The sequence below is a fragment of the Gobio gobio genome (assembly GCF_949357685.1).
Source record: "Gobio gobio genome assembly, chromosome: 1".
NCBI lineage: Eukaryota > Metazoa > Chordata > Actinopteri > Cypriniformes > Gobionidae > Gobio > Gobio gobio.
Genome location: NC_137097.1, coordinates 18,128,888 through 18,147,419, shown reverse-complemented (window position 1 = coordinate 18,147,419; position 18,532 = coordinate 18,128,888). Strand labels below are relative to the sequence as shown.

Below are 18,532 nucleotides of genomic sequence, written 5' to 3'. Positions count from 1 at the left end.
GTGTTTTTAATGTTTATATATGCCCAGCAGTCAAAAACCAGGGTTGAGATTGGCAAAGGAAACAAAGAGAGATACATTTTATGCTTTTTTTACAGTATGCACTCTGTCTCTGGTACCTTATTCACATTAAATTAAATGTCTTTATCATTGTGACTGCCTCTGTCCTCCATCAGCAATTTCTCTCTTTCTAGCCAAGAAGAGAACGGTTTTATCTTGTGAGTTAAGGCCAGCAGGTAAGTTAAGCCAAGGTGAGATGTCTGACTGAGGACAGAGGCACATTTCCATTTGACCAACAATTTACAGTGTCATTTGTGGGCCCGAGGGGTGACAAGTAGCCTCTGTTAGCGGTAACGCTAAATTATAATTTATCATGCTTTGCTGCTCAGAAAATCTTCACATAAATCTTAAACTCACATTTACTCACGAGTTCATCCCACTGCGCCACTTACGTTAACCGGTGCGAGTTTTACGCTTTATAGAAACATAAGTTATGTGCTACACATAAAGTGCATTTGGTGCTAGTAACAAATCTCTACTGGCTACCGCTAGCTAGTTTAGTTAAGTTAGCCTTGACAAGAATCCAATGCTACGTGATTTGGAAAACATACTTACCGAGGTGGCCTGTGGTGGCCCTGAGGCGGTTGCTGTCGTTGTTGAAACATTTTGAATAGCCGCCAGGACGGCTCTGCCGATGCTCTCGGCTAGCGCCGATTCGTTGGACATTTTGAACGACAGCAACGTTAAAATTTACCGTCCCTGGTCAGGGGAGCGGGCGGGATATAGGCTCTTGCTGGCGTTTAAGCATGCGAACATGACAGAGAGTGATGACATGAGTCAGTCAAACATAACATTCAGTCAAAGTGAGAGAGTGAGACCCCTTGTGGCTGGCTATTATGGCTACAGGTCATCACAAGTCCCGCACTTTTCATAAAAGTGACACTAGCCTACTCTTCAAATACAATTTCTCCAAACGTGTTTATTATTTTAGGTAGCTATTATCACGATAATCCATGTCCAAGAGTCTATTTCCTCGGATGAGATGGTTTTTATTCGTTACTTATTTGACACGATGCTATATAAACTATAAACACACACTGACCTCCTCGAGCTTTTATTTTGGCACTTCCGGTTATCTACATTCTGAATTTGCATATTAGTTAAATATTTAGTTTCACCCGAAACATTTAGATCAACATTTATATTTAGATTTAACATTTAGATTTAACATTTAGATTTAGATTTAGATTTTGTATTTAGATTTAACATTTAGATTTAACATTTAGATTTTACATTTAGATTTAGATTTAACATTTAGATTTAACGTTTAGATTTAACATTTAGATATAGCATTTAGATTTAGATTTAACATTTAGATTTAACGTTTAGATTTAACATTTAGATATAGCATTTAGATTTAGATTTAACATTTAGATTTAGATTTAACATTTAGATTTAGATTTAGCATTTAGATTTAGATTTAACATTTAGATTTAGATTTAACATTTAGATTTAGATTTAACATTTAGATTTAACGTTTAGATTTAACATTTAGATATAGCATTTAGATTTAGATTTAACATTTAGATTTAGATTTAACATTTAGATTTAGATTTAGCATTTAGATTTAGATTTAACATTTAGATTTAGATTTAACATTTAGATTTAGATTTAACATTTAGATTTAAATTTAGCATTTAGATTTAGATTTAACATTTAGATTTAGATTTAACATTTAGATTTAGATTTAACATTTAGATTTAGCATTTAGATTTAGATTTAACATTTAGATTTAGATTTAACATTTAGATTTAGATTTAACATTTAGATTTAACAATTAACATTTAGATTTAACATTTAACATTTAGATTTAACTATTTAAAATATCTCTAAGTAGATAAATATTGTAGTAAATGTGGTAAAAAAGTGACCGCAAAAAATTCATACCAGTTTTTTAAACATTGTTTGAAGCTAAATGTGTCAAAATGTTGCTGTTATTTTCAGCGTGAGCCGCTTTACAAACGGCGCCCCATAATTATAATGCATTAACATGCTGCAGTAAATACATGCAGTGCAAATGGCCAACAAATTAGCATTACAGTAGTACTTACATGGTGACCGTCACCAGATGACCAACACTGCGAACAAGAGAAAAAATACATTTTAACAGAAAAAAAATCTGTAAAAATATTGCTCATTAAAATAAACAGATTTAAGGGGGGGGGGGGGGGGTATTACGCTTAATTCGAGATTTTTTTTAACAAACTCACAATGATCTCAAATGTAACTCACTCAACCAATAATTTTAAGTAATTAAGTTACATATCTGAAGAATATATATTATATATATATATATTTTTTTACATAGTATAATAATAAAAAAAAAACCTGCAGGAAAACAGGAGAATATGATACATGCCTTTTCAACCATTTCAGATGAGCAGGGCATGTGGATCAAAATTAAGGTATGTAACTTTAAACTCAAAAGAGTGAAATAGAGCTGATTGACTTTATTTGATTTACAGAGCTTTGTCAGAGTTTTTAATGACTTTAATCTCTCTCTACTATTTGTATCTGATCTAGGGCATTTCTTCAAAGAATTAAGAAAAACTGCATGAGTGTCTTCTGTCTTGGATAAAGTCATGGTAAGTGATTTTCCAAAATTATGTAGTAAAAGTGTGTGGACATCTTTGAATTCAATTGAATGCCTCAAAATAAACTGAACATTTGTAGGTAACTGAAGTTACATAACATTGATTGCTGTTTTGTTTCTTTTTAGGACACCAATGGGAAAAACACCAATATGTAATTGCACAGTACACTGCACAGATATGTTGTCACCAAAAGGCTCTAGAGGCTGTCAGGCTGCTAATTAACAGTAAACTGAACAAATTTATGAATGACTGTAGTTACCAATAAAGATTTTAATAAATCCACCAAACTTTTTTTGTTTGTTTATGGAATGTTTTACAATGTTACTTACCTAGATGGACAGGATGTCCTGTCTACTGTAGAAAATACCCCCAAACAAAGACACATTAGTTTTGTTCACAAGTCTGCGTGATCACACACACACACACACACACACACACACACACACACACACACACACACACACACACACACACACACACACACACACACACACACACACACACACACACACACACACACACACACACACACACACACACACACACACACACACACACACACACACACACACACACATGTTTGTTTTTGTGAAATGTGAGGACATTCCATAGGCGTAATGGTTTTTATACCGTACAAACCGTATTTTCTATCCCCCTACACTGCCCCTGCCCCTAAACCTAGCCCTCACAGGAGACTGTGCAGTTCACTTTCTGTGAAAAACTGTGTGATTTATAAGCATTTTGAAAAGTGAGGACATGGGGAACGTCCTCATATTTCACCCTCTTTTTGTAATACCTATGTCATACCCATGTCATTATACACATTTGTGTCCTGATATTTCACAAAAACATGCCACACACACACACACACACACACACACACACACACACACACACACACACACACACACACACACACACACACACACACACACACACACACACACACACACACACACATATAAACTTTATTTCCAGATATATTATGTTAATAAATATATGTATGTCCCATAATAAACCATTTGCATTCTGCAGTGCTTTTATAATCTTGATCTTAATGAAGTGAACATGTATACACTGCAAATGCTCAACAAATAACCAATATTGCAGTACTTACATGTTGAGCTTCAGCAGATATGAATGACACTGATGAAAACAAAGACAAAAACATCAACATTTTATCCATCAACCATTAACTTTAGAAAAAAGTTAAACCTGAAATATTTGATGTTACTTACATAGATAGACAAGGTGATCAATCTACTGTGAAATAAATGATAAAAGACAAATTAGAGGCAAGGCTTAGACAAGGCTGTTGTGTGCATATAACGATGGTAGGTCAAAAATAAAATCAGTCACCTGTGATTTTGGAAAAATCAATAAGTCAATAATGTTTTTGGAACTTCCAAAATTAAAACTGAACAGGTTCCAAATAACATACAAACAAAACATTTGAATGACTCCAAATAAATAGTAGAATGACAGAAACAAATACACACCTGTGATGCAAGGTGGATGGCTCTTAAAAGAGCATTTGGGTTTGCTGGATGTTGGCTGCTGTTAAGAGAAAAACAAAAAGGAAGAAAAACAAGAAATAATCACTACACACACACATATATATGGAAAGTGTGAATTAAAAAAAGAATTCTTACATTGCAGTATCAATAAATGACCTGTAAAAGAAGAGAAAAAACAACACTGAATATTAATATATGGATATGTTAGTGTGCAGATTAATTATATACAATCTAAAAATAAATTATCAGTAAGTAATCAATATGCTATTATCATGCGTTAGACAGTGAGTAAAGTAGAATACTTGCAGAGCAGAACTAATGATCTGATTGCACAATGAATGTGGGCGGGGAGACAAATTAAGTCAAATATCACTGTCACATGGTGTTTTGGTGATGGTTCATGTTCCTTGTTCATGTTTTAGTTTATCATGTTCTTGCTTTGTTTTAGTGTCATGCACTTCCTGGTTTTGTCATGTTTCAGTGTCATGTGAATCCCATGCCCTCATGTGATCTTGTGTCTTGTCCTGTCATTGGTTCATTGTCTCATCACTGTTCACAGGTGCCACTTGTCTTGTCATTAGTCTGTGTGTGTATTTAAGCCCTCATGTTTGCCATGTGTCTTTGTCAAGTATTAACGTTGTAACCTGCTGTTGGTGAGTTTTGTTTAGCCATGCCATGACTTTGTTTTATGTTTTGCCAAGTCTTTGTGTTAAGTTTTGTTTATGATAAATAAAGAACTGCACATGGGTTCAGCAACTTGCCTCCAGTGGATCTACTTGTTACAATCACATACCGGTAGGTCTGTACAGATAAACATGTAACGTTAGGCTACTGTTTAACTTTATACAGTCAATAGTAATTATTCGTATTCCAATTATCATCTTTGTTATAGGCACGTGCCTAACGCAGCGAGTCTTCTGGGTGTGTTCCAATCAGCTGCTCCCTGGTTCACTAGTCAGGGCACTGATCAGGGAGTCAGCCCATTGAGTTATGCCCTGACTAGTGAACCAGGGAGCTGATTGAGACGCACCCTTCTGTGTCGGATGGTGCCCGCGTGAAAGAGAGCTCGCGGGCTTGCAACCAAGCTTTTCAAAGTAAACTTAACTTTTTTTAACGATGTAAAACAAAAGGTGTACGTTTGTATTTAAGACTTAAAAATAAATATTGTCGTTCATCGCCTTACATCATTTCATAACAATATATGAAATTAACAACAAAACGGATGTAAATTAATTCCAGTCAATTAATTAATATTTAAGTCTTAAAGGATAACAATTTAAGTGTTTAAAAAATAGTTTTATAGATAAATTACCTCATAGAATAACGGTAGTGGCTAACGCAAATCGACCGCTATATAGTTTAAACGGCAACAATACTCATGATCAGGCTAAAATGGGAATATTTTTTTATTCCAATTAATTAAGTCATCTATATTTGATTGATTTTCACTCATTTTAAAGACAACTCCTCAGATATTTGTCATAAATTTTAGACGCTTACCTGACGGAAGCAATGAGCGAGACCAGACGATTTTCCTAGTACAGTTCCAGCAGTCTCATAGGTTATATAAAGCATGTGGTGAAGAGCTGATAACCGTCATCTTGTGTGTGTGTGGGTTTAAAATTTTATTGCTTTTCCATTAATTTGTAAGCATTTTATTAAGTAATACATCACTAAAGAATATCAACAATAATAATAAAATGGGTAAATAGATCAATTAGGGTTAGGTTTTATTGGAAAAGAAAGTTAATTTCAATACATAAGTATTAACGGTTCATAATAAAAACCTCATAAAAAATAAAAAAACTCTACTAGTGCAGAAAATGAACGTCATTTATAAATGTATTTAATATTGGTTTATTAAAAATAAGTTAATTTCAATACATTATTATAAATACAATTCATTAAATAGATTTAATTACATTATAACAAATCAAATTAAGTATAAGTTCATTAAAATACATTATAATAAATACAATTAATTAAAATAAGTTAATCACATAAAATGCATTTAAAATAAGTTCATTTAAATACTTGCATTATAATAAATACAATTCATTAAAAATAAGTTAATTTAATACATAATAAAAACATTAAAAATCAATTAAATTCAATAAATACATTTACAATCAATTAAAAAAAGAGGTGTCCGATGTACTGTAGAAAAACAGAACAAGACAAATTAACTTGTTAGCTGCATTTTCATGTTAATCAAGTTAACATTATAATGTACAATGAATTATACTTGGGAATCTGTCACATGCTTTCTTTGTACTCAGATACAAAACGTCCACAGACATCTCTATTTCACTTCCATTGACTTTTATATCACAGGTTAATAATATGTTCTATCACCTAACTCCTAACCACCTAAACCTACCCAAAATGTGCAAAACACTAGATTTGAGTAAAAACATGCTTTGGCCCATTTATAAGCCTTTTTAAGTAGCAAGGACCAATACAATGTTCTCACTAGTTGGTTGTCATAATATTTCACTATGTAAGGAAGAACATTTGGCCCCACAAACAATTAGTGAAACCTACACACACACACACACACACACACACATGTCTGGTGCGCTATCCTTCTGGGGACTCACCATAGGCGTAATGGTTTTTATACTGTACAAACCGTATTTTCTATCCCCTTACACTGCCCCTGCCCCTAAACCTAACCCTCACAGGAGACATTCTGCATTTTTACATTTTCATAAAAACTCATTCTGAATGATTAATAAGCTTTTGTGCCCGTGGGGACCTCAATTTAGGTCCCCACGGTGACACGAGTCCCCATGAGTCTGTCTACAGTCAGGTTGAAGTCCCCACCAGGCTAGAAAAACATGTACACACATACACCTACACCCCCCCCCCCCCACCCCTCCACACACACACACACACACCCCCTCCCTCTTCTACACACACACACACACACACACACACACACACACAATTTCCACACTCTCTGTTCTATTGCACAGACACACACACACACACACACACACACACACACACGCATGCACACAAACAGAAAGGGGGGAAAAAGAAGATAATTGGCCAGCGGTTACTATGTGCCTTGGCAGTATATTTTGATTGGACTACTGCCAAGTTTAAGACCACTGACCCCCACTCACTTTCAGTTCACTCACCATTCAGCAGCAACAACCCCCATCTTCTAAGGTGAGACATCTTTCACATTTCTACACACTGTTTAAAAGTTATACGGAAAGTGTATTTTCTGAAATAATTTCAATTATCTTATAAAATTATGAAGAAATTAATATAAAATGACAGTATTTGGTCATAGAAGGAAGGTTTCTGGCAGAAAAGTGTTTTCTGAGGTAATTTTTACCTCAAATCAAGTTATATTAGTGACTTAAAAAGTCAGTGGGAAATTACAACATAATAAAATGTAGAATTTGGCCTGAGTGGATGAATACCTCGAATTACCCTCCAGGGTCCAGGGCCGGCGTTTGCTATAGGCGAGCTAGGCGGTTGCCTAGGGCGACAAATGTGTTGGGGGCGCAGCCAGGCGCCCTCTTGTGGCGCCCTTAAACTTACTTCCCATTAAGCATAGAATAACACAAGCGAAATAAAACATACTGTTTATTAAACATGATCATCCTTGGGCACCCCCTCAGCCGCACGTTTAATTACTTAACCTGATTATTAGATTGAAATTGATAGTGAGTATTGTCGAGCACAGGCGTTCAGACGGTTGGTCAGGCATGTGCTCATCACTGGCGCGTTCTTCAAAAATGAAGCGGTCTAAACCCTCGAGTGCACAGGGACGGAAAAAGAGAAAGGCAGACGATCAAAAGAAAGCCCAGTATAGAGGTAAGTCTTCTCATCTCAGCCATAAAGCTATCAAACGAAATAAATTTACTTTGTATTATCGATATTATCAACTAATATTGGACGGCATTGGACGTTTTATTGCTGTCACTAAGCTATCACTAGCTAGCTAGTTATCTACATATTTCTACGCATTTCACTGACAATAAGGAAATCCAGACGAGCCAAATTTTAATGCTGCGTCAATTTTGAAGGTGAATAGAAATGCCAGAAACAACTGTTCATCTTTTATTATTTAAGATAGGGATAGAGCTACAAGAACTTATATATTTTAATTTTGTAGTGGTAAGTACAGTGTATCCATAATAGCACTTTTGTTTGTAGAGGGTATAGTTATTCCAGTTTATGGGTCATAATTTGCTTAAGTGTCTTTACAGGTGCTTAAGAGAGTTTTTGCACAGTTTATGGAGTTAATATTTGGTAAATATCCTTGAACATTCTTTCTAGAATTTGTGTATGACCAATTTATTGCAGTTGATCCTTCAAGTCTTAATTTTCTTGATTAAGTGTTGGAGTGACTATAAAAGCCTTTTTGTTTGTTCATCCATAGTTTGAGTCATAATTTGTTAAATATCCTCCAACGTTCTTTGTAACATTTTTGTATGTGCAATTTATTAGAGTGTATCATTTAAGTCATAATTAGCTTTTTAAGTCTTGGAGTAACTATAGGAGCATTTTTGTTTGTATAGTTTTTATAAATACTTAACCCATTTGTGCCCATTTTTTTTCTGAATGGCATGTCCTGCATTTATTTTCCCCAGGTTTTTGTATTTTTTCTTGAAAATCGTATTTGAATCTGTGGCAACTATAGTTGCCGGTGGGCAAATATGTTGTAGCCTATGCACCCCTTCAATGTCAAATATGTATAAGAGGAGAACATTTAGCATCTAACTCAAAATAACTGCTTTCAACAGATCAATCTTTATTCATAATCAAATTTATTATGTTTGACTAAGTATACTAAAAACTATAGATCTGTTGTAAGATTTGTTATGTTTGGATGATTCTAGAGACCTTCATGATTATGTTGATATATGTCAACAAAAAATACTTATTAGTAACATGAAAATATCCTTTCTTTGGGAGGGTTTGCCTTCGTTGTGCTCCCTGGAAGTAGGGGTAGGAAGTGGGCAGTCCCATGTGACAGGAAGGAAATTAATACTTTTTTTTTTTTTTTCAAATCCTTTATTTGGTTGTCTGCTTGTGTGTCATTAAGATATAAAACATGGATAATATCTAGAAAATTACTTACAGAAGGAAAATGACAACTATACACTGGCAACTATAGTTGCCGGTGGGCTTAACAATTAAGGGGGGGGGGGCACAAAACTCAATCTCGCCTAGGGCAACCAAAGAGCTAGAGCCGGCCCTGATCTCACCTACTGGTCTTACTAGACAGGAAGGCGCGGCGCCGAACTCTGGTCTCAGGGAGTAATTTGTTGCAGTGGCAGATACCACAGACAGCAAAAGATACGAAGCAAGAAGAAACACTAATGGTTCACGGCTGTTTGGGCGTGCAGTGTTCTGATTTGCTTAGCTCCTATTTACTTGTTTGGTGGAGGCAATCCAGAATTACTGTTGGTGAAATTATAATCAGATGTGCGTTGTTCACTCTCTTGACTCAAGACTTCAGTGCGGCATGCCCATAAAAACCAAGTGTTTTTCAGAGAGACTCAAAACCAAGGCAGAAAATAGCCTATTACTTATTCATTATGATGTTTTTGAATGTAAAAACCACGCAAACGCAATAAGTTCACCTCAGACAACAGTATAATTTTTAAAAAAAAGCCAGTTCATGACACCTTTAAGCACTGCTACACAATACACACCTGAACACAATGAACCAATAAGAATGCGACACAACAGGAATAAATCAGAACAGACGATTTCCAACTTGGGCAGACCGATCAGTTTATGACATCAAGGTACTGTGAGAGGTGGTGTTCATGGAAGAGTAGCAATATAACTAAAGCTTTGAAACATCAGCAAATGAAATAATGAACCCACAAAGAGGTATAAGACCATGCAAGCGTCAGGGGTGTTGATGGATGTGATCTACTGGATCTATGTTTTGATCGTTATTCTGAATCTGATTCAGACTTGAGTGATGAACGGATCGACGGCACTCGCTTCTCTCCAGTGTGAACTCTCATGTGCTTGTTAAGGGTTCCTTTATGTCTGAAGCTCTTTCCACACTGTTGGCAGGTGTAGGGTTTCTCTCCAGTGTGAACTCTCATGTGGAGTTCAACGTGTAGTTTGTGATTGAAACCCTTTCCACACTGAGGGCATTTACAGTTTCTCTCCAGTGTGAATTCTCATGTGCTTGTTAAGATTTCCTTTACGTCTGAAGCTCTTTCCACACTGAGGGCATTTGCAGTTTCTCTCTAGTGTGAACTGTCATGTGCTTGTTAAGATTTCCTTTACGTCTGAAGCTCTTTCCACACTGAGGGCATTTGCAGTTTCTCTCTAGTGTGAACTGTCATGTGCTTGTTAAGGCTTCTTTTTGCAGTGAATCGGTTCCCACACTGTTGGCAGGTGAAAGGCTTCTCTCTAGTGTGAACTGTCATGTGCTTGTTAAGGCTTCTTTTTGCAGTGAATCGGTTCCCACACTGTTGGCAGGTGAAAGGCTTCTCTCTAGTGTGAACTGTCATGTGCTTGTTAAGGTGTACTTTTTGATTGAAACTTTTCCCACACTGTTGGCAGGCGTAGGGTTTCTCTCCAGTGTGAACTCTCATGTGGAGTTCAACGTGTAGTTTGTGATAGAAACCCTTTCCACACTGAGGGCATTTGCAGAGTTTCTTTCCAGTGTGATTTCTCAAGTGGGCTTTGAAGGTTTTTTTTTTTCTGAAACTCATCCCACACTGTAGGCAGATTAAGTTATTTCTTGTCCCTGCCTTTTCAGTCTGTAAGCAACTGAGTGATTTTTCTCCAGTTATGAAATCATTATGATTCTTATATTGATCTTTCTCTTCCATTTCATTCAGTTCTTCAGTCTCCTCTGTCGGTGCCATCAGGTCTAAGAAAGACAAATAAAAGTTAACCCCACTTTAATGGCACAAAGCAACCGACATCAAAGCATTTATACATGTAAAGCACCAAAACCAACACACAACTAGATCTTATACCCACTAAGCTACTATAAGAGGTGTTACAAATAATCTGAGAAGCTGCCTTTAATATTGCCAACTCTTCACTTGCTTTAGGGCATGTCTCAAACTGTCAAGCTGACAGTTAACCTTATTTAAACCTTTTATTTGACCCTGGTTAATTATATAAACTGATCTAGGGCAGGGGTGGCCAACCCTGTTCCTGGAAGGTCTTTATGCATTTTTCATTTCCAACCCTGGACCAAGGTGTGTTTGATTACGACTGGAGCTAAACTCTGCAGGATGGTTGTCCTCGAGGAACAGAGGTGGAAAAAAAATCATCGTCAAACTAAAAACTTGCAGTAATTCCATGTAATTTATTAAAAGTAAACCGGCAATATTTTTTTCAGGAAGCAAATACAATGTTTGTCATAACTTTAGAATGACCCAACACTAAGGCCCAAAGGTCACTGGCAGGTGGAGTTGTGACAGTTGTCAATGATTTGTTTTTCCTATTCCATACTGGGGTGGCGCTGTGGAGCATATATGCAGGAAACCAGGTAGGAAGGTATTTAAGGAAGTTAATGGCGTCTTGCGCTTTCTCTCTCTAGTCTTTGTTGTCAGACACGGGTTATTCCCGGTCATGGTCACGCTAGTAGATGGCTTGTGAGTATTGCTGTTGCAGGCCACGTTGCATTGGGTTAATGCTACCTTTAATGCTGTGGTTCTTTTTCTGTTCTAATGTTTACGATTCACATTTGGAGGAATATGTTTCGCTCATTGAATTTCGTAAAGCATTCGGAAGTTGTGGGAGAGCGATTACCGAGTTGTGTGTAAGCGGCGCGTTAGAGAGAGAGTTTGTTTCCCAAATCCGGTTATGCTGTGGTTTAGACGTTAATTCAAGGCATTATAGGCAGGATGTTTTGAGGAGGTTTTTGGTGTAAATTAGGGAGGTTTTTCTCTGGGGGGGTTTTTTGGCGCTCGAGTTTGCCAAACTATTTTGTAAATATTGTGGTGATGTATTGAATTGTTTCATGCCCAGTAGTTTAATGAGTGACATGGTAAGACATTTTTTCCCCCTTTTTTGTTGAACTTTGGATCCAGATGATTTTCCCTTTGTTGCTTTGATTCTGTATCTGTAGCCTTATTGTATTTTGGATTTATTTTTTCCTGTATAAGGTTTATTGCATTGCACTTTATTCCTTAAATTGTTTAATTATTTGATTTATTTGTCACTCATTTATTGTTGTGAGGTAACTAAAAGGTAAATGTTTCTGGGTTTCAAATTAATAATTTATGTTTTTCTTTTTTAATTGAATGTATTGAGTTATGCAATATGACTGGAATTGAACTTGAATAGAGAACTTTCAAATCAACTTTTTGTGGTTCCTTGTCCAATTTGAATTCAACATGATTAGTAATGTCTTCCCTATATGTAATGACTCTAATGATAAATTTAACTAAATAATTGTGGTGGTTTTTACCCCTGGCGCCCGAACCCAACCTTATAGAGTCAGATACAGTCACAGAAGTGGCGCCCGAACAAGGACCCGTAGATGTTGTGTGTTTATTGATTTATTGGGATTTATTTGTGTAATTATGGAACCCTGTTCTCCTCTTATACATTTTACTGGATCTGGAGATGATAGCAGTCTGGGACCATTTCATGATAACCCTTCCACTCCTCGTGTGTGGAGCAGTCTCAATTAGATGATGACAGGTTTAGAACAACCATTTCTTGGTGTTCCTCTGACAGGTTCAGGGAACCAAACAGATGATTTAACAATATTTTCTCAAGCAATTGATTCACTTAAAAGTGTATTTTTGGACACTGTAGCTTGGCAGAAAAAAATGGTTTGAGGAAAATGCAAAACTTTGTGCTAAAGACATTCCTAAAGAAACCTTAACATTAGTTGAAAAAGCGCAAACTGATTTTTTGGAGGTCCTTAATGATCGTATGAAAGATTTTACTGATCAAACAATTGATGCTATTAAGTGGAATGCAAAACAGTCATGTACTGAGTTTAAGGAATTGTTTGATGATGCTAACAATTCATTGCTTACTTCTTTTAAAACAGCTATCAAAGAACATAGTGTAGATGGAAAGGAGTTGCAAGAAGAAGTATGCCGTCTCAAGCAGCAAGGGTTTACTATGCAAACTTCTCTTGATGCCCTTATGCAGAGATGCCCTCAACTTGACAGTAAGATAGATGAACGGGAGGATGTTGCTTCTGCTCATTCTTCTCAGGTATGTTTAGGTTCAACTGCACCATGTAATACTGGGGATTTGGCAAGTCAGGTTTCTGATCCAACAGTTTCAAATAGTTTACTTGGAAAGATGTAAAGACTTCTTAGCTCTCAGACCAATGTCAAATAGCGAAATTCTTGCAACTATGCTCAGTGTTCTGCATATGTCTGCCCGTGATTGGTGGGAGACAATGAGATTTAAAGATGACACTTGGGAAAGTTTATCGATTAACAATTATCAAGATGTGCTGGAGGATCAAGTACGAAATCGGTTACAAGGGGCAAATGAAAGTGTTTGTGACTTTACTTTCTCATTTCAAGCTTTGTTTAAGCGTTGGAAAATGGAAGCTACAGAGGATGAGGTTTTAAAAGCTATGAACCCTTGTTTTGCTAGTCAGCTTCGAGGTCGGGGGCAGGGGTAGCCAACCCTGTTCCTGGAAGGGCTTTATGCAATCTTCAGTTCCAACCCTGGTCCAAGGTGTGTTTGATCACGAGGAACAGAGGTGGGAAAAAAAAAATCACCGTCAAACTAAAAACTTGCAGTAATTCCATGTCATTTATTAAAAGTAAACCGGCAATTTTTTTTCAGGAAGCAAATACAATATGTTTGTCATAACTTTAGAATGACCCAACACTATGGCCCAAAAGTCACTGGCAGGTGGAGTTACAACTCCCCAATCAACCAAACCTGAAAGCAAAACTCACAGATGTGAGCGAGAGAACACAGCAGAACAAATCAATGATATTTATGTCATGACAACTCTCTGAGAGATTGGCATGGTAATGGATATTGCAATGTTAAAGTTTTTGGTCCTACAAGATTTGCTACTGCCAGTACATCCACAGACACACTGCTGAGAACATGTAAGACATGCTGCTGCACGTATAACATACATGAAATTACCCACAACAGATCTATACAGGTGGAGCTGGGGAAGGTGGAGGGTTGCTGAAAGCGCTCTGCAGACTGCTATCAGCCAATACTGTGGAGTATTTGAATGTAGAGCAGTGAGCTCATTGGCGGTCGAGTAACCAGTCAGATGTGCTATGTAGATGATGATGTGATTGCTAGCAGATTGACATAACAGAACTTTGTATAGCAATAACCAACACGCATAATGCTATTTATGTATAAAATATCAGTAAAATAGTGTCTTCTTAATTGAACCGTTAATTTTGCAAAGAAACCGTATGTGTGAAGAATTTCAGTCAGGATTAATCAAAGCCCATCATTGAACAGAAGCTGCTTATTGACGTTACAAATCACCTGCTTTAACCCTCTGATTGTGTATTGAAGTGGAATCGATTCCACATGGACATTGTGTAGCGACATACATTTTAATGCATCATCCGATGTTTACCACTTTTTTTTATTATTCAATTATATGGCTTGTGTCATGCTTTGTCAGAGAGTACTCTCATGCAAATAAGTTATGTTGCGTTTGCTTTAATGCACGGAACTACTTTTACTTTGCGTTTCCAAATTTCTAAAGAAACATGTTAATTGGTGGTTCAAAGACCAAATCTACACTGTAAAAAGTGAATATGGTTGTTTGTTGGATTACTATAACTATTTTATATCTTTCTGTTTTCCAAATTGTAACTCAGCATTCTACGACTTGCACCTTAAAGGACAATTCGAGTTTCATGAAAACGCATCCCAGAGAACGATCTACTCGGTAACCATGTGTTAATTAACCCTAGGTTCATTTTTCACCGGAGTTGTCCTTTAAACACAGAAATTCACAACTATTCAAATATCTCACTTTTTAGCCAACATATAATTCCCAGAGACCTACCTAAACTTCAATGTGTTTTTGTTTGTATAATTATCTCACTCGTTCACTCAATGGAGGGCTCTGCCTGGCTTCTACGTATCAAATAATTGAATCAAAATCAAAGGTGAAACAGAGATTGTTGATTGTCTTACTTTTGCTTTTGTCTGGAAATGTGCATCCAAACCCAGGCCCTGAGCTGCAATGCTCCCATAGGGCTGGGGGATATATCGCATGACATTGTTAGGCGCATCTCGTCAGTAAAGCCGGTTCCTTGATTAGTAGTAAATCGCCATCACCTGCTTTCAGATAGAGCGGCATTTACTACACAGAGCCGTAGTTCACTGACAAGCTGAGCCATATTGCATTAATTATCACGGACGTATCGCCTGAGAACAGCCTTTCCTCGGCCAGTCCTTCTGCCGCTGGCTCTGATGTCTCTGTAGTGGTTTGTCTTGTGTAGATCTAACGGGCGATCTTTGCTCTCATGAATCTATACTTTGTTGTCTGCCAAATAGTTTTGACTGAGGGCAAATAGAAGTTTCATAACTTTATTTTTTAAGGATATTTAAATATGCATGCAGTGAAGATAATGTAGGAGTTGCCTGGACCACATTTGTGTGGCTAATAATGTTTAATATATATTTTTAATGAAAATGAAAAGAGGCAGAGTGGTGTTTTATGACATATTTCTCCTGGAGTGCCTTGAACGCGCGTCAATTTCGCTTCCAGCGCTTGATTTCTACGCGCGTCCAATTCGCAGCGGACGTGCAAATGCATTCAAAATGTTTGCGCGTAAAACTAGACGCGGTAGACGCGATTTAGATTTTTCGATTTATACAGTAAGCTTCAATTAACTATCAATGAGAACAAACATGTTTACATTGCTAAGGGTGTTGTGTAGTGATCAAACAAACATCAACAGTAGCTATAAAAGTGTGCACACATGAACAGCAGATGGCTTTTTTAGGCAGTTCACGTTACCGAGAAGCCTCTAAACTAAACACTAAACATCCCATCAACTGATCTAACTTCTTTAACTTAAGCAAACGCTGCGAATACATATTTAGTGTGCACACTGAGACTGAGAGAAATAAACAGCAGATGCTGGCTATTTTCAGTTAGCTAATAATAAACACCACTTTAACATGATCTCTAACTTAAGCAAACGCTTTTAATACACATTTAGTCGTAACAAAACAAAACCATGCCCGTTTTAATGCTAGTAAAAGTGTTAGTATAAGGAAACGATCCACCGCATGCCTCTCTGCCACTCATCTGTGCTGATCTGTGTCTCGGGTGGATGATGTCACTCGGAGGGAGGCGTGACCATGTCCGCTAAACACGCCCCAGTTTCTTGACTCCACCCCCACATCAAAACAGTGCCATAAAGTGACACGCGCAGAAAAGTGAAGCACAAAGGGGAAATAGTATCGCACACTCACACTTGACTGAAACGCAGAATAAAAGTTGCGTTGCAAATGAAACCACTTTATTTCCCTTTTGCAATTATTTATTTTTGTTTCTCTCAATACTATTTTTTCTTTTGCAAAACTTATTTTCTTCTTTCAATACTTTATTTTTCTTTAGCAATTTTTTTTATTTTTGTTTGCAAAACTTTATTCTTTTGCAAATCTATGCGGCATTATTTTGACTCCATATAGAAATATGTACAGGTTTTCAGCCTGAGCTGCAGGGCGAAATCAAATCGTCATCAGATCAGGCTGGGTTTACCTGGTCTAGGCCATTTCAGGAGCGACTCGCAGAACAGGATAGCGGATTCAGTCAATTAAAAGCGCTCATCATTCCTGAAACTTTGCAGAATAAGTGGACGTTGGTCCTCTAAGAAACATGACAAAACTTTTCTTCAAATTGTGAATGTAGTTTAGACTACAGAAAGCAAGCAGTGCAGCCGTTATAGTGCGATCGACAGAAAATCTCTATAAACAATGACTCTAACGGCACAACACATCTCTTATTTACATCGAGTATAAGCTTTGCTTGTTATAATGAGAGGATCTGCGAGCGTGTAGACTTGAAGAATGACAAGTTTACTCCAACCAGCAGGACTGAGGACATTCACAAGACATTCTTCACAAATATCCAATGACGAGTTCAGCTTTGAGAATGAAACCAACCTGTTTGTTCCTCAGTTTCTTCATGTTTGACTCTCAATGTTTCTTCAATCTTCATGTCTTCTCTCTCCTCTTTCTCTGTGTGTTCCTCAGTTTCTTCATGTTTCACTCTCAATGTTTCTTCAATCTTCACGTCTTCACTCTCCTCTTTCTCTGTTTGTTCCTCAGTTTCTTCATGTTTCACTCTCAATGTTTCTTCAATCTTCACGTCTTCACTCTCCTCTTTCTCTGTTTGCTCCTCAGTTTCTTCATGTTTCAAACTGAATACATTTTCAATCTTCAGGTCTTCACTCTCCTCTTTAATAAACACCATTTTTAAATCACATGGATGTCAGTCGCTTCTTCAGGAGTTTTTCTGTGTGTTTGTCCTGTTTAAGATGAGAATAATTAACAGAAAGAAAAATAAATCCACATTAAATCTCTGCGAGTGTCTCAATCAGCTCTAGTTCAATATCAGCGCAGTCTCAGTAACACTCAAAACTAGCACTACGAACTAATAAAACAACACAAATTATACAGACACTATATATTTATTTATTTATATCTTATTTATTTCTCTCATCTCTACTCGCCAGAGACTGAACTCATGTTTATATGATGACCTGATTCACAATAGAGAGAGAAATGAGACGCCAGAGACTGAACTCGTGTTTATATGATGAACTGATTCACAATAGAGAGAGAAATGAGACGCCAGAGACTGAACTCATGTTTATATGATGAACTGATTCACAATAAAGAGAGAAATGAGAAGCTCCTTCTGTTACTCATGAGTTTATTCTGTTACTTTACTCACACGACGTTAATAAGTGTTAGATAAAGCTATGCAATGTTACTTTTAATAATAAATCATTCAATCTGCGTTGCTTGTAAAACTTTGAAGATTGTTTCTATTGTTTAAACACTGTAAACGCTTAAAACACAAACCTTTCTTCAGCCGAATCACAACAGATGCAGGAGCCCTGCGCAGCTTTATGACGTCACACCACCACACCAAAATAAAAGTCCCGTTCACACACTCCAGTCTACAGTCACAGAAGTGCACACATACAAATAATACAAGAGATGACAGAAATTCAGAGTTGAATGTATTGGTGAAATACATATTTAAATACATGTTGTTCAATGATGTGTTGAAAATATTAGACTTATTTAGACTTTGTCTAAAAGTTAAAACGGTATTGTTTAGGGGAATAAATTATTTATATGATATAAATACATCTAAAGTTCATTTGAGTCTAAAAAATACCTGAAAATAAGTGTACTAAT

The 18,532-nt window shown here is 36.7% G+C and overlaps 1 protein-coding gene across 1 annotated transcript; it reads right to left on the bottom strand.

Moving 5' to 3' along the window:
• Positions 1-9,197: 9,197 nt before the first annotated feature.
• Positions 9,198-18,258, bottom strand: LOC307129093 (uncharacterized protein). The gene is made up of 3 exons (XM_079821262.1): positions 18,191-18,258; positions 17,267-17,631; positions 9,198-11,036 (listed from the first exon to the last, which is right to left on the bottom strand). Exons 2-3 carry the CDS (start codon positions 17,574-17,576, stop codon positions 10,441-10,443), a joined length of 906 nt encoding a protein of 301 aa, XP_079677388.1. The 5' UTR covers positions 17,577-17,631; positions 18,191-18,258; the 3' UTR covers positions 9,198-10,440.
• Positions 18,259-18,532: the final 274 nt, after the last annotated feature.

Coding starts and splice junctions, on each gene's coding strand:
- LOC307129093 (XM_079821262.1), bottom strand. CDS start 17,576: ATGGTGTTTATTAAAGAGGAGAGTGAAGACCTGAAGATTGAAAATGTA. Junction 11,037..17,266: donor AGAAACTGAGGAACAAACAG/GTTGGTTTCATT, acceptor TGTCTTTCTTAG/ACCTGATGGCACCGACAGAG.